Here is a 14,404-nt window from a genome sequence, read left to right as displayed (position 1 = left end):
TAACATAGAAAATGGTAAAGGACAGCACACGCAGGCATTGCTGCCGAACGAGAAAGAAAGTGGGAAAAGTAATTTAACTTAATCCGCATCCGATCGGACCAATTGTGACCAACGACGATTGCTGTTGGTGGTGGTGAACGTATGCTGGGCGACAACATATGTGCATAATCATACGGCGCAGTTATCCGTGCTGCTTGGAGATGGATCTCGGGTTTCATCAGCTACTCCAGGGATGTCGGATGCTGCTGGCGGTATCGGGAGGATGTGTCATGGTCCAGAGACTAAAAACACATCCACCATGGCAAGAGGGGGAAGAATGTGTGTATCTTTTTCCACCCTAGAACCGGCACACAAACTACGACACAAAGGCCTCGCGCGCGCGATCGTATTGTGGATGCGTTGCACGCCCGTCTCGGACCAGCGGCATGGGTTTCATGTGACCGCCTCGTCGGAAACCCGTGGGTGCGCTGTATGCGAACAGAGGCGAGGGTTCTTATACACAAATTCACCACATCGTCACCGTGCGATCGGTGTCGCTATTTCCGCGTCGTAGACAGTTGATCTTTGCCTGTTCGTTGGTGCGCACGCTGTTCTCGGACCACGCCACACCGTGGGGATCGTTTGCGCAGATCAAATACAATCAAACGGTCGGTTTTGTCGGTTGAGTGCGCGAAGGGTCGTAAAGCATCAGGCCGTCGGCGCTGGCCCGCCTCGCGTTGGTTGGACGGCGAAGCGGTATATAGTTCAGTCGAAGCCTTTACCAAAGGCAGACGGCAGTGTCGTTTCACTGCCCCACGGTTCCGTTCCGTTGTAGTTTGTGCTCGTGGTGATATTTTCTCGGACGGTTATCTAATGATATATGGTTTCCACGATAAGATTAACGCTACCCTAAAACCAAACCAAAATATTCATTCCAAAGTGGCTGTTGGTGACGAATCAAACCAAACTCGCATCATTCTCGGTCTCCTCCGGTTAGGAGTGGGAAAAAAGGTAATCCAGCGTCTTCAACTTCTATTTCACAATACTCTGCGGCTTGATGTCCCATTGGTTTGCTCCAAAATTCTCGTTTTGGTTGTGTTTACCTAATTAATTTATTAGAATTCTTTTAGGGGAATGCATGAATAATTCATTAATGCTTCGGCAGAACAGACTTGCTGATTTGCAAACTCCTGTTTTCGAGGATGAATGTGTAAAGTTTTGGAGTGGCAGAAGACCAAAATCATTAAAAGAGGACGTTAACAATCTAAAAGCAACAAACTTGAAAGTGCAAAATGCAAGATGCTCAGAGTGTTTGGATTTCAACAACTGTTCTCAGCTCCTACTAAGATTGTTTCCTCATTCCTTTGATGGGTGTGTTTTGTTAATTGAAGCCGTTTGGAGCCGCTCGACGCGTGTAGGTGGACTTCGAATGAGTATTGCACGTTCATATACCGCGAGCGAGCTGCAATACAATACACCCGAAACATTTATTTGCCGGGTCAAGGTGACCGTCGGAGGAGTTTGTCTGGCATGCAACGCAGAAATCTAGTTCCGGTCGAACGAGTTTTCCAAGGTAGCTCGTTTCCATGGATACGCGAGATGCATTCGTCATCGTTGGTGTAGGGTTGAAATAGCATCCGGCCCCAGCGAGCAAAGATGCTTGCGGTTAGCAGAGGATTTGATTTGCATTTCCAGTTCCCTTTTCCTTGCGAAATTAACGGTCCAATGCCCGCGCATTCCGATCTGTGTTAATTGGTGCATGAACGGTCAAGTAGGGTTATCAGTCCCAGCCTCTAGGGGTCGCTCTGGAGGTCAGTACGAAACTCAACCCTATTTGATTGTGGAACACACATTTCTTAACGCGATAGTCCTTATCTCTCGCTGGTACTGCAATGTAGGTTGCCTTATACGACACACCGTGCCAAAGTCCACCAGCGAACCAGATGATCCCCCGGGTACGAAAGATCAGTCCAATAAGTGCGATCTGTACCCCAGGCACCGGTTTGGTGCCGGCCTGTCCTGGCCAATCAGGCGCGTCCGGTGGACTTTGTGCCCGACCGGTCGATCGACTGTCGTACGCGAAGGGACAGATGTCTTCTCCTTCAGGGGATCTCGTAACTTCTGTCGCGCATTTTGCGCGCAATACAACCTCCGAGTGCGGGATGCTGGACAACTACCACCGAAACACTTTTGATCAGCTGATAATGACCGGGACGGTCTGTGGACAGGCGTTTGGATGTTTGGTTTGCCGTTCTACACCTTTGCGCGTATCCTCTACCACTCTGAGGCACGTGTATTGATGCAGTTCCTTCGTCGTGCCTTCCAAAGGTGTGCGTCGTAACGTTCCGGCTGTGAACTTGACGCTCTCCATCGGAAACGTGCTTCGATAATCAATTGTGCGGAGCTCCCATTTAACCTTCCTGTCGCATCGGGTGGTGTGCCGTCGGTGATTAATTAAATTCCCGGCACATTCCCCACGCTGACACCGCGGGCGAGGCTTGTGGCAAGACGTCGAGGTTCGGTATTGTGCCCTACTTCCTTCCTCCATTCGCTCGAGATATGCAAAGTAGAACCTCGTACACAGGTCTGTCTGCATCTGCATATACGCTAATGATTCGGTCGTACGTTCACCGGTCGAACATATGGCCATGTTGTAGCCAGGGTCTCCGTACCGTTTTGTTGTGGGTAGAAATAAAAATGATTAGTAAGACCACCGGAATGGTGTGCGAGAAACGAGTGACACTGCATTTTGATAAAATCAATTGTATATCAAGAATGATGAAGCCATGACCTACGCGCGATTCGTAATGGGTATAGGGCCACGTGTAACTTAAAGATTGTGTTTATACATAGTCATGTAATGCGATAGATATCTTTAATAGTTTTATTTGCTTAAGCAATTTACGGGGTTTCAATGTAATGATTATAAATGATAAGGACCGGTAGGAGTATGATACAATTAACAGTTTTTTTTTTTTCAAATTAAAATTAGGAAAAAAATTAATTTAATTTGTGTGTGGAAAAAATGACAACAAGAACCACACAAAAATATTAAGTGTAATAATTTCCGTATTTGTTTGATATTCTTCCTAATAGACCCTTCTTCAGAACAGGCGAACGCTCGTACGTTCACCGTTTGTAAATTATTCCACTAGTCGCAGCATATTTACAACGTAGATGCGTTTATTGCATAATCAAAGTTTCACAGCAAACAGCTCCCAATGAGATGTGTGTTATAGATAAGAACCGTCCACGCTTATCAGTTTTAACTTTGTCAGGTCTTTATGTGCTCAACGATTAAACATACTGTTGTTGCATTTCTCATCTACAATGGATCGCAGGATCTTCATGTAATTCATTCTAATGAGGCGGATTATCTAACTTAACACAACACATAGGCTCATTTGAGGTCATTTTCTTATAGTGTTAAATTTCGATTGTTAATATAGGGAAAGAAAAAAATTCTAACTTCACAACATTTGCTTCTTGTTTTTACTTTTGTCACTTTTGTTTGATGAAGAACTTTCATCTATTCTTTTTAACAGTTCCAGAAGATGTTTCTCGGGGTCACTGCCGTGCTAACTATTCATCTTTTTTGGAAATTTAAAATATAAAATCTTTTTCTAATGGTCAAATTGATTTTGGCTATTATAATTAAAAATTGCAACTCTTCTGGTAAACTAATATATTACGACGACAGTTTTTAAAAAGATATTTTATTATTTTTCCAACCCAATTGAATCAAGCTGGTTCTCCTTTAAAAATTCGACAGCATAAGAAAACAACTTTTCTCACGCCTGTCAGTGTTTGGAGCGATTGAAATACCTAATTGTTGTCCTTTTTCATTTTTTTCCAGATTCATAACACCAGAAAGTGATACCACCAACGAGGCACACCCCATAGCGTGTCGCGCCTTGTTCGACCGTGTTCCGTTTGGCTTCCGAGCCAACGGGGGGTTTTTTGTTGTCGTTTTTGATTTCTTCGCAATCTGTAGGGGTGTGCATTGCGATTCAAACAGGACGTTCCAATTGCAGTAGCATCAGCAGCGGACAGCAGCGTGGTGACGGATTTGTCACAAAACCCGACGGGAAACGCGCGGCGGAAGCGTTTGCAAACGGAACAGAGAAAAGTGATACCAAAATGCTGGTCGAGTTGAGTCTGAGGCAGAAGTTCGTGACGCTGGCCGGAATCACGGCAGCCGGCATGGCGGCATCATTAGCGATCGGACAGAGATTGATACCGCAGTCGATACTGACCGGGATCGTCCTGTACCTCATCACCGGCGATCGCCCATCGACCGTGTACGCCAGCATCCTGTCGCTCCCGCGAGACTTACGGTGAGCATGTGAGGGTGTCAGAAGGAAGCCGGGGAATGCGTGCTGGGAAAGCAGTCGCCGGTAGCATTAAGATGCAGCTCATCCATCCCGCGGCCCGGATGCGAAGACTCCAGTGGCAAACCCCAGTGGAACGCTCGGTGCAAGGGCTTCGTGATGGCCGTGCCTGCATCGTGATGATGATTTATGTTGACCGTACCGGCGAGCGCACCGCCTCTCGTCGCTGATGATGCTGATTGTTTCTAAGTAGACACACAATTCACACGTCCCAATGTCTCCGACGGACATGGTCGGGAACTGGATGCAAGTTTGATTCAATTCGCCCCGCTCTGGGAATGCGAAATTGAATCCTCCGGAGACAGCCGCTCCACGCCTAATTCCTAATGACATGTGCGGCTGGTGAACGAAACGGCACGGGTGGGGCTGGTGGCACCGACGTAATACTTTAATGTACGGCTCGGTCGCATCAGGCGACTGTCGGGGAAAATTAGTATCCAAGAGCCGTGATAATGTTCGTGAAATCACGCTCAATTACACTTTCCCGCGGCCAATGCAAGTGCGCGCGTTATCGCACACTGCTCAGCTACGCCGGTACGCGGGTGGCCATGTTATCGTTTGCCGGTGGCAGGTGAAAAGTTGGTCCGATTTGCTGCACGGGACACACATTAGGGTGGAATTAAATGAAACTCAACAACTTGAGGTTTAAGCTGGTTGAATTGATGGCCTATCATTTTAGTTTGTGGTTAAATGGCGTTCGTTGAATTTGTTTCCTTTTGGCCACGAGATTGTTCCATTTAATCACACATAAGTTATGTTCTTTGGGTGACGAATGTTTTATATGTTACTTTTATTTAAATTTTTTAAAGGTTGTTGAAATTTTATCGCTTTTATTCAACAACACAAACATTCGTGGTGCAGATCAAAATTGTATGTATCATTGCTAAGTTAATTATAACGACAAGAAATGTAATAACAAATACCTTCAATTAGTAGCTTTAATTACCTCCTCGATTCGTGATGCAAATCGTGTCCATCCAATTCCTCCTGCACTACATGGTGTTAAGTTTTTACGATAGAAATCTTAAATAACCGTTGTTGCCTTCGCATTGCCAACGTACGCGACGTCTCCAGTGCCGTAATATACTGTTTGTTTATCGTTCGTACCGAAACGGTGGCCACCGTTGTCGACCGATAATGCCCTGCCAGCAGAAGCAGATGATTATTATTTACAATTTCCTTCGCGTGCGCGCATCCACATCGCGGGCACAAGCGACGATTGTCACTTGATCATCGTGGTTTTTGATGAACTTGAACTGGCCTTTCGCCGCGTTGCCCGTGTCACGGTGCACAGAAGTGAAAAAGAAAATCAAAATTACATATATCCACACATAAAGACACACACACACACACACAACGCGCGCGGGTTCGCGTGTCAAGCAATCGAGACAATGAAACACGCGAGAACACCTCCACCCAGCTGGTCCATAGGGTGGGTGGGTGGGAGGGAGGAAAATTCGCATTACAAGCGTGGCCCGAGAGGATGGATGACGTAGCACGTGCAATCAGTGGGTCGTAAATTCTTCGTTGGATCGCCTGTTCGGATGGCGCTGTCCGCATGTGTCCGCTGATAAGCAGAATTTATCCGGGAGAAAGTATTTCTATATCGTTGGTCATAATAAGCTTTTAGAAGTAGCTTTATTATTCACAATCAATTTTTTTAAAATATTTTTTTGGACTTGTTCTTACTTGTAAAAATAATTTTATTTATGTACTTATACTTCTTGAAATGACAATTTACTAGCATTTTGTTTTACTGTTTTCTCTATAATTGAAGAAAGCGTTACATATGACTTTTGTTTATCACTTAAGAGACACGAAAGTGTGAAAAAGCGAATCACAATCTCTTTGTACCTTTAGTTGAGTTTTGTAAATTCTGTATCAACTCTTTAAATGGTATTTAATTGCAATGAAAATGGTGATGACGTCGAGATAAATTTATCAAATAGAGAATCTTTTAAAAGAGAGAAGAAAAATAGTCGAATTTCGCATACATCCTGGGATAGTGTTGCATAAGAATGATAATATACATGCGAAAGTACGGTATATTGTTTAAAGGTAGGATGTCTGGGGCATAATTAATACCGGACAAATGTTACTGATTGCATTTTAAAAGTGTTATGCGAAAACCAAAGAACCTTCCATATAATTAAATCTGCTTTGTGTCGATTGCAGGACGGCGGTGATATTCCTGAAGCTGAACGTGTCTCTCTACCGGCATGAGCGATCCGGCGCGACCGTGGTACAGATCTTCGAGCGCGTGGTCGCCCGCCACCCGAACAAGGTCGCCTTCCTGATGGACGACGGTCAGCTGACGTTCGCGGAGGTGAAGCAGCTGGCGGACCGCATCGCGGCCCACTTCTACGCCCGCGGCTTCCGGAAGGGTGACACGATAGCGCTGCTGATGGAAACGCGGCTGGAGTATCCGTGCGTGTGGCTCGGCCTGTCCAAAATCGGCGTCGTAACCGCGCTGATCAACTCGAACCTGCGCAAGGAAACGCTGCGTCACTCGATAACGGTGGCCCATTCGAAGGCCATCATCGTCAGCTCGGAGCTGGCCGGAGGTGAGTTGAGTGATAATAGAAACTGTCAATCAATCATTTCGGGGTCGGACCGGACGGTCCCAGCCCTAGTTCTTGTCTTTTGAGCCTTCGAGAACCGGGCGGTGGGAAAAACCTGCTGTCTTGTTGCCGGCACACCGGAACCGGGACGGCTCATCGGGGGACGATCGATGGGTTCTCGTTTCGCCCGCCTGACTGCACACACTCATTCGCCCGTTCGGTCTTGTATCCGGCGGTCAGGGTATTTCTTCCACACCGATTCCTAGATGAACGTGGAGTTCAGCGGAAAAATTCCCCACCCATTCAGTTGGGTTATCGCCGACCGCCAGAACACTACGGAGGGCATTTTCCCCGATCCCCCGAGACGGGGGAGGGGGCAAAAAATTGGATTAGCTACCTGAGTATCTCAAAACACGGTGAATGCCTTCGTTCCGGGTGCTTCCTTTCTCGAACAAATAAAAACGCAAGCAAGAAAAAAACCCCAACACTCGGACCCGGACTGACCGTAGCAATTGGGTTGATTATTGCCACCTCATTGCAAAAGCGGTAGGCAGGATTTACCACACGAATGGGCCCACGCGTGTTGTTTGTAGGACTTTGTGTTTTTCCATTCTGTCCTATGAACGGATCCCTAATTGATTTTTAAGAACTTTCCTAGAAAGGATTGACAGGAGTTTGGGATTTCAATTGCGTTTCACGATGTAGTTTTTCCTCGTCGAAGGGATATTTCCAAAACACAACTTTTGACGTCCAACGTTGGTTGGCGTTTTTAATTAAGTCCGAGTGTACATCAGCTGTCAGTCACCTCGGAATGGGAGTCATTTCCAAATTGATTGATTATTAGATTGCAATTGGAAATCGAACTAAAAAATAATCCTTCCGGCAAACTCACAAATCATGAAAATAGTATAAAGTGAATTGAATCTATTAATTCGTTTCAAGTACCGGGCGTATTGGTTGGTTTTGTCTGACTGGGATTTGAAATTGATTTGTGGCTACTTTGATAAAATTCAAGGAACTTCTAAATTCAATGCCATCACAAACAAAACAATTTGAAAAGCTAATCTGCTTTCTAGAATTGCAAAGAATATTATTCGCCGTAATGCTGTGTGGGCCAAGCTACCAAATTCAATGCCAATCAAACTTATTTCCAGGTGTAGCATGTTGAGCCATGCCTCGTTACTAGCACTTCACTTGCAGTTGAATTTATTTATACGCAAAAGGAAAACCAACTCTTTGGGCAAAGAGTGAAAACCTGGAACGCTTTTGAAGGTGGTTCGGTTTTTGTGGAAAAAGTAATTAAGAAATCATAACCCATTCACCATCAAGCAGTCGGGATTGGGGTTAACCCTCAAACACCTTCCCACCCTTAGGAAAATCCGCCTCACACACACACACAAATCGTTAATATTCCCAATGTCTTTTGCAGCGATCGCCGAAATAAACGAGCAGGACGGCATAAAAGGCTTGCCGGTACATCTATTCCGCACCGAGAATGCCGGTGCCGAGGCCGGCGCCAGCAGTGACCCATTGCCAGGTAAATGAGTTTTTATTCAATTGCACCCGATCGAAACCCAGCCACCCGTCCCCCCCCTGCCAACGGTCTGGCGGGCCTCCTTCGACACACTCTCCTCCACCTCCCGGGGAAAGGGTTATGTTTTAAAGCTTTGTCCAATAATTCCGTCCGATTCGCTTTCTTCCGCTGCTTTATGTCTATTCAATTCCCGCGACGGTTTGCCTCCCGGTGGGCCTCACGTTGGTGTTCTATCGTCTCCTGGAGCTCCCACGCTCGAGGCGGCGGTTTAAGAATATTCAACCAGTCATCACTTCCCAGACGGTTTCGCACGGTTGGCGCTGGGGAACGAGCCGTGTGTCGGATAGAACCATCTCCAAGTCCTTCCAATGGGAAAAGCAGGAGCGAGTGAAAGGACGACGACGTTCTCCGGGTTGCTTCTAACAACAGGCAGCAAAGGCTGTCCGAAACCTCTGGTGTTTTCCCATAAATTGCACACATCTCGATTCCTCCGATGATGTATATTCGTGCCTTTGCGTTTTACCCCAGCCTTGGGGTTCTTTTTTTTTGCTCTCAACCCTCACCCCTTCGATTATCCCACTCCTGAATCCTTCTCTGCCACGACTGCCAACTCTACTCATTCACTAAGGACGGTTCACGTCCTTGTAGTGTGTGTTTTTTTCTGTCTCCCTCTCTTCGTGGCGCTAAGTTTTATCACCTTTCTGCGAAAAACCAACGCCAGAAACACAAACTTCTCACATACACGGTTCTTGCACGATCGGGGGGTGTTAACGATGAAATTTGTGCACTGTGGGCGAATATAGCGAGGAAGTAGATATCATAACTATGAAATTAAAATCTAAGGAGTAAAACAAGCGTTGAACTTAATTTTGTTAATACGAAAAATGTGTCCAAATTGTGTTGAATAGTTATAGGAAAAGAAGCGAACCAGGATGGTTCAGGAATTGCATTGAAACCTTTTCTACAGAGTTAAGCAATTTATCTTTATTTAAAGAATCATCTGTTCCCATCCGAATTAGTTACCAAAAGATGGGAGGAAATATTGAATGCATGAGAAAATGTATGTTATTTTGTTCCAATTTATTTTATTTTTCATATTATCGAATCGCAACCGAGACCGGATCCTCCCGTGTAAAAAAGAACTGACTATCCACTTACACAAAGAGAGTATGTTTAGTGTATAAGCCTCTTGATGGGCATGACCGAAGACGGTTGTTATCCCAAAGAAGAAGATTACGTAATGTTTGCATTACGTTTCGAGTTTATGTCTTTACCCTATTTTTCACTTTCCACATTCAACACGAATGCATCCTGATATGGTCCCACTGTGTACCGGGACGATGAGTTTCGTATGTGTGCTGGAGAAAGGTTTCGTACAAAGCCCCAGCTGTTGGCACCAATGGTTGGGGTAGGTGACCATGTACACCTGCGTGGTTGTGGTGTCCTTCACACATACGTACTCCTTGGACTTTGTATTTTCGCAAGAGAAACGGCGAACGGATGAAAGGATGAGAAGCGGCGCTCTGGTGGACGCTTTTAATGCGATACGAAATAATTGATAATCATAAATCATCTTCTCACGTGCGCAAATTTTTCTGTTTTAGATGCGGAAGATTTAAGGCTCAGCCTGGATAGTGGCAGCAGTGGCTCAAGCGTAGATTTAAGCAGTATCCCGAATGATATATCACCGAAAGATAAATTGGTTTACATCTATACGTCCGGCACGACCGGCATGCCGAAGGCGGCCGTCATTACAAACCTAAGGTGAGTTGTAGGAGTGAGTCGTTCGTTCCTGCCGGGGGGGCTGAGCGGTGTATGTGGGTGCGCAAGGTTCGTGTGCAGTATTATCCATCCAACGGCCGGAAGCCGTTGCTTTCATTCCGTCGTCGTCTAGGCAGGGAACTCATGCGTACGCCTTTCGCTCGGTCCATCGATTCGTTTAGTTTTGGTGTACATTAATCTTTCTTCATTGCGGATATTAATAAGATGAGTTTACTGATTTACTTGTGAGAATCTAACACGTTCCCATGTTTCACGTGTTCGTCAAGCTGGTATTATTTTCTAGTTACTCTTTTATTTTTTATATACTGTTAGTTTTATTGATAATATTTTTATCATCATTAACATGCAATTTGTTTCAAAAAAGTAAATGAAAAACGTTCTTCTCGTTCTCTTTCTTTGTCGTCATGTCCTTTCTCATGTTTTTATTTATTTTTCTTCTGATTTGTGAGATTATCGAATAGAACCGTGTGAACCTTTCAAAGTGTTATTCCTTTCTTGTTGGCTCGTCTCACGCACGCGGTATCGTTTTATTTATGATGTGCCGGTTTATGATCGTAATTTTTCCAACCATCATCATCATTGCCATCATTCGCCCGGCCCTCAATACGGAGCTGAGTTAAATGTGTGTCCATTTGCCGGTCGCCGGCTTTTGCAGGTACACCTTCATGGCGTTGGGTTGCTACTACATGCTGAGCTTCCGAGATGACGATATCATTTATAATTCCCTCCCCCTGTACCACTCGGCTGGCGGCATGATCGGGGTGGGCAGTGTGCTCCTTTGCGGCGTGACGGCCGCCCTGCGCAAGAAGTTCTCCGCTTCCAACTTCTGGACGGACTGTATCCGGTACAAGTGCACGGTAAGTCGCGGTGAACTTTATCTTTCGTTACAGGAACGAGCTTTCACTTGTCCTTTCTTCATTTTGTTTTCTTGTCTTCACTTGGGAAACACAAGGTGGCACAATATATTGGAGAGATCTGTCGCTTCGTGCTGATGACCCCGCCGAAGCCGACCGACACGCAGCACACCGTCCGGCTGATGTTTGGCAACGGTCTACGGCCACAGATTTGGCCCCAGTTCGTCGCGCGCTTTAATATTGCCCAGATTGGCGAGTTCTACGGATCGACCGAGGGCAATTCAAACCTTTGTATGTGCTTCGGATCTATTTACAAAGCAGGTGTGGAATGTTTCTTATATGGTGTTTTTTACTTTTAGTAAACATTGACAATACGATGGGTGCAGTGGGATTTGTTCCGAATTTCGCAAAGGCCATTTACCCTGTGACGCTCATTCGGTAAGTACAATTAAAAATCCAAGATTTTGATGAGCAAAGACCGTATTGTGTTACTAACCAAAATTGTGTGCCATTTTTTTCATATAAAAGCTGTGATGAAGAAACTGGTGAAATCATCCGCGGTTCCAATGGCTTCTGCATCAAGTGTAAACCAGGCGAGCCCGGCGTGTTCGTTGGTAAAATAAACCCAAAGAAGGCACTCAACTCCTTCGTTGGATACGCGGACAAGGCGGCCTCGGAGAAGAAGGTGCTGCATGACGTGTTCCGGAAGGGCGATATCTTCTTCAACTCGGGCGACATCTTGGTGCAGGATCTGCTTGGGAACTATTACTTCAAGGACCGAACGGGTGACACGTTCCGGTGAGTGGGGTGGTGTTTCCCATGCCCTCTGTTTACGATATGCTAGGATGATTAATTTATATTCGTGTGTTTCGGTTTAAGATGGCGCGGAGAGAACGTTGCCTCGTCGGAAGTGGAAGGAGTGATAACAACGATCGTCGGATTGAAGGATTGCGCTGTTTACGGAGTGGATGTGAGTATCTCATACTGAGCGAGCCGTTTCGTTCATCCATCGAACACGAAAGACGCACGATATTATTTCCCACATGTTGCTTCCCTAGATCCCCGAAACCGAGGGTAAAGCCGGAATGGCAGCCATCGTCGATCCGGAGGGTAAGGTGGACATGGAGCAGCTGGCGGCCGGAATCCGTGCCAGTCTGCCCGCTTACGCCCGACCTCTGTTCATCCGTGTGCTCTCGGAGGTGCCGATGACGACGACGTTCAAGCTGAAGAAACGTGACCTGCAGGTGGATGGGTACGACCTGGGCAAGATCCGCGACCCGATCTACTTCCTGCAGAGCAACGGCACCTACCGGTTGTTCACGACGGCGGACCACGAGCTGATAAAGAGTGGCAAGGCGAGGCTATAAAGTTTAATCGGATGACTAGTAACAGAAAAAAAAAAAAACAAAAAAAAAAGACTAGTGCCGCTGCACACCGTTCATAGCGGAGTGCGATTCCATTTAGCTATTGTGTGGGTTGTTCATAGCGATAGGTTTTTAAATACGTTTAATAATTGTTTTCGTCTCCACTCACGATCACCAAACCAAATAAGCAAAATGACTGAAATTTCTAATTAAAAGAAAGGCAAACAAAACACTCCAACGCACTGTTGTCGATGTTAGAAAAGCTCGATAGGTCGGGCGCACCATTGATCTAATCATATGTATGATAAGATTGTTGCATTTTTTTTAACTCTCTCATTATGTAGCGAAACTGTTAAACATCTTAAGTAAACCGGTAGTAATAAACCTTTATTCTGTAGAATTGATCAATGTGCGTTTTTGTTATTGATAGGGTTTAGTTATACATTTACGTAAAAGGTTTAAAATAGGCTTTATGCAAAGAGGGCTCAAAGAAAAATGACATTTCAATTAATTGGATTCACTTCAATGTTCCGCAAACATGGCTTGATGTGTATTTTCCCCCATTCAACTGACGCTCGTATGATTTGTTCCAGCAAAAGACTTAACATAAAATAGCAAACAATACTCTCGGAGGGAACGAAAAAAACGTCCAAACATGGTCACACGTTCATTCTTGTGAGAAATTTAAAAAAAAGAGTGGGGAATTATACAACGGTACGCTAACACGAGCGCAAAATTTATCAAATAGATGCATAATTTTCAATATTTTACCTTAACACACACGCCTCATCATCGTCCATGTTTGGGGCTCATTTTCAGCTGCGCTTTTCCCATGCCGACCCGGGTGACGAATTCTTTTTTTCCCATCCGTTTGTTTGTTTGTTTGTTTGTTTATTTGCCGGCTTGTTTGTTATACGTTTTTATGCCGCATCGTCGCACCCGGCGTGTGAGGATGATGATGGTGATGATGATGCACGGGAATGCAAATTTTCAGTCACCTTTTTCCATCCCCCTCCTCCACACGGTTGGGTTGGGCTGGATGGCTCCACTACTAAAGCTAAAACAAAACCCAAACAGGCTCCGGAATTGTGGATGGTAGGGAACGTGAGCTGGAACTGGAGGGATGATACACAAAAAACAAAACAAAAAAAGGAAATCATTTTATATATGATGACCGAGAGGAAAATAAACGCTAATGTTTGTATTAATTTATTTTCGACAACTCCGATCACCGCACTCGCACGCACACAGTGGCGCACGCTTGGAGCGGGCGGAGCAAAGGGGGCCCATTTCCCACCCGACCCCGTGGCGCCGATTTAATTTCCATAAAATTCAATTTAGCACTTTTCGATTTCGGTTTCGCTAATGCAGCGGAAGGACTCACGGCGGGATGGGCGGTTGCAATATACATGCATGTCGCGCGTGTTTGGCCGGCAGGAGGGAAGCCGGATAAATATTGCACCCGGGACGGTGCACGGGGAAAAGCTTGGGTTATAAATGGTGGGACGGCGAAACTCTGATGGAATTTCGTCCAGATGGAAGCTGGTTGGAACTGGGGGGTCTGGCGGAAGCAGAAGGTTCGGTTCGCGAATACACAAACATTCGATATGCTAAAGTGACCGGTGACAAAGCCGCTGCGGATACTCGCACACATACACACACACATACATACAGGCACAAGTGCCGCCATGTGTGCCGTCGCCCGAGCGCGAGGTGTCCTGTAGTGTTTATGCAAATTTGGTGTTGCTATTGTCATAACAAATACTTATCGTCGCATAACCAATTAGCGATGCGCGGCGCAAGTGCATACTGGACGGGCGGAGGGGATGGGGAGGATGCATGGGTAGGTGGGTGGTTCCGTATAACGGGAATTAGATTGGTTTTCCACGAGCCGCACACTGATGCACGCGGTGGTTTCGATCGGACGAAATGGACAACC

At 45.8% G+C, this 14,404-nt stretch overlaps 1 protein-coding gene across 1 annotated transcript; it reads left to right on the top strand.

The window, feature by feature from the left end:
* The first annotated feature begins 640 nt into the window (after window positions 1-640).
* On the top strand, window positions 641-12,867 carry LOC131289233 (long-chain fatty acid transport protein 4). The gene is made up of 11 exons (XM_058318445.1): window positions 641-990; window positions 3,836-4,316; window positions 6,546-6,934; window positions 8,361-8,468; window positions 10,070-10,229; window positions 10,903-11,104; window positions 11,200-11,392; window positions 11,461-11,539; window positions 11,630-11,899; window positions 11,981-12,071; window positions 12,160-12,867. The coding sequence occupies exons 2-11, from the start codon at window positions 4,120-4,122 to the stop codon at window positions 12,466-12,468; spliced, it is 1,998 nt and encodes a 665-aa protein (XP_058174428.1). The 5' UTR covers window positions 641-990; window positions 3,836-4,119; the 3' UTR covers window positions 12,469-12,867.
* Window positions 12,868-14,404: the final 1,537 nt, after the last annotated feature.

This window comes from Anopheles ziemanni, chromosome 3 (genome assembly GCF_943734765.1).
Source record: "Anopheles ziemanni chromosome 3, idAnoZiCoDA_A2_x.2, whole genome shotgun sequence".
Taxonomy (NCBI): Eukaryota; Metazoa; Arthropoda; class Insecta; order Diptera; family Culicidae; genus Anopheles; species Anopheles ziemanni.
Note: the sequence above shows the minus strand (reverse complement) of the source record. Positions and strands in the feature narration are given on the sequence as shown.

Coding starts and splice junctions, on each gene's coding strand:
- LOC131289233 (XM_058318445.1), top strand. CDS start 4,120: ATGCTGGTCGAGTTGAGTCTGAGGCAGAAGTTCGTGACGCTGGCCGGA. Junction 8,469..10,069: donor CAGCAGTGACCCATTGCCAG/GTAAATGAGTTT, acceptor TTTCTGTTTTAG/ATGCGGAAGATTTAAGGCTC. Junction 11,393..11,460: donor CGAGGGCAATTCAAACCTTT/GTATGTGCTTCG, acceptor TTTTACTTTTAG/TAAACATTGACAATACGATG.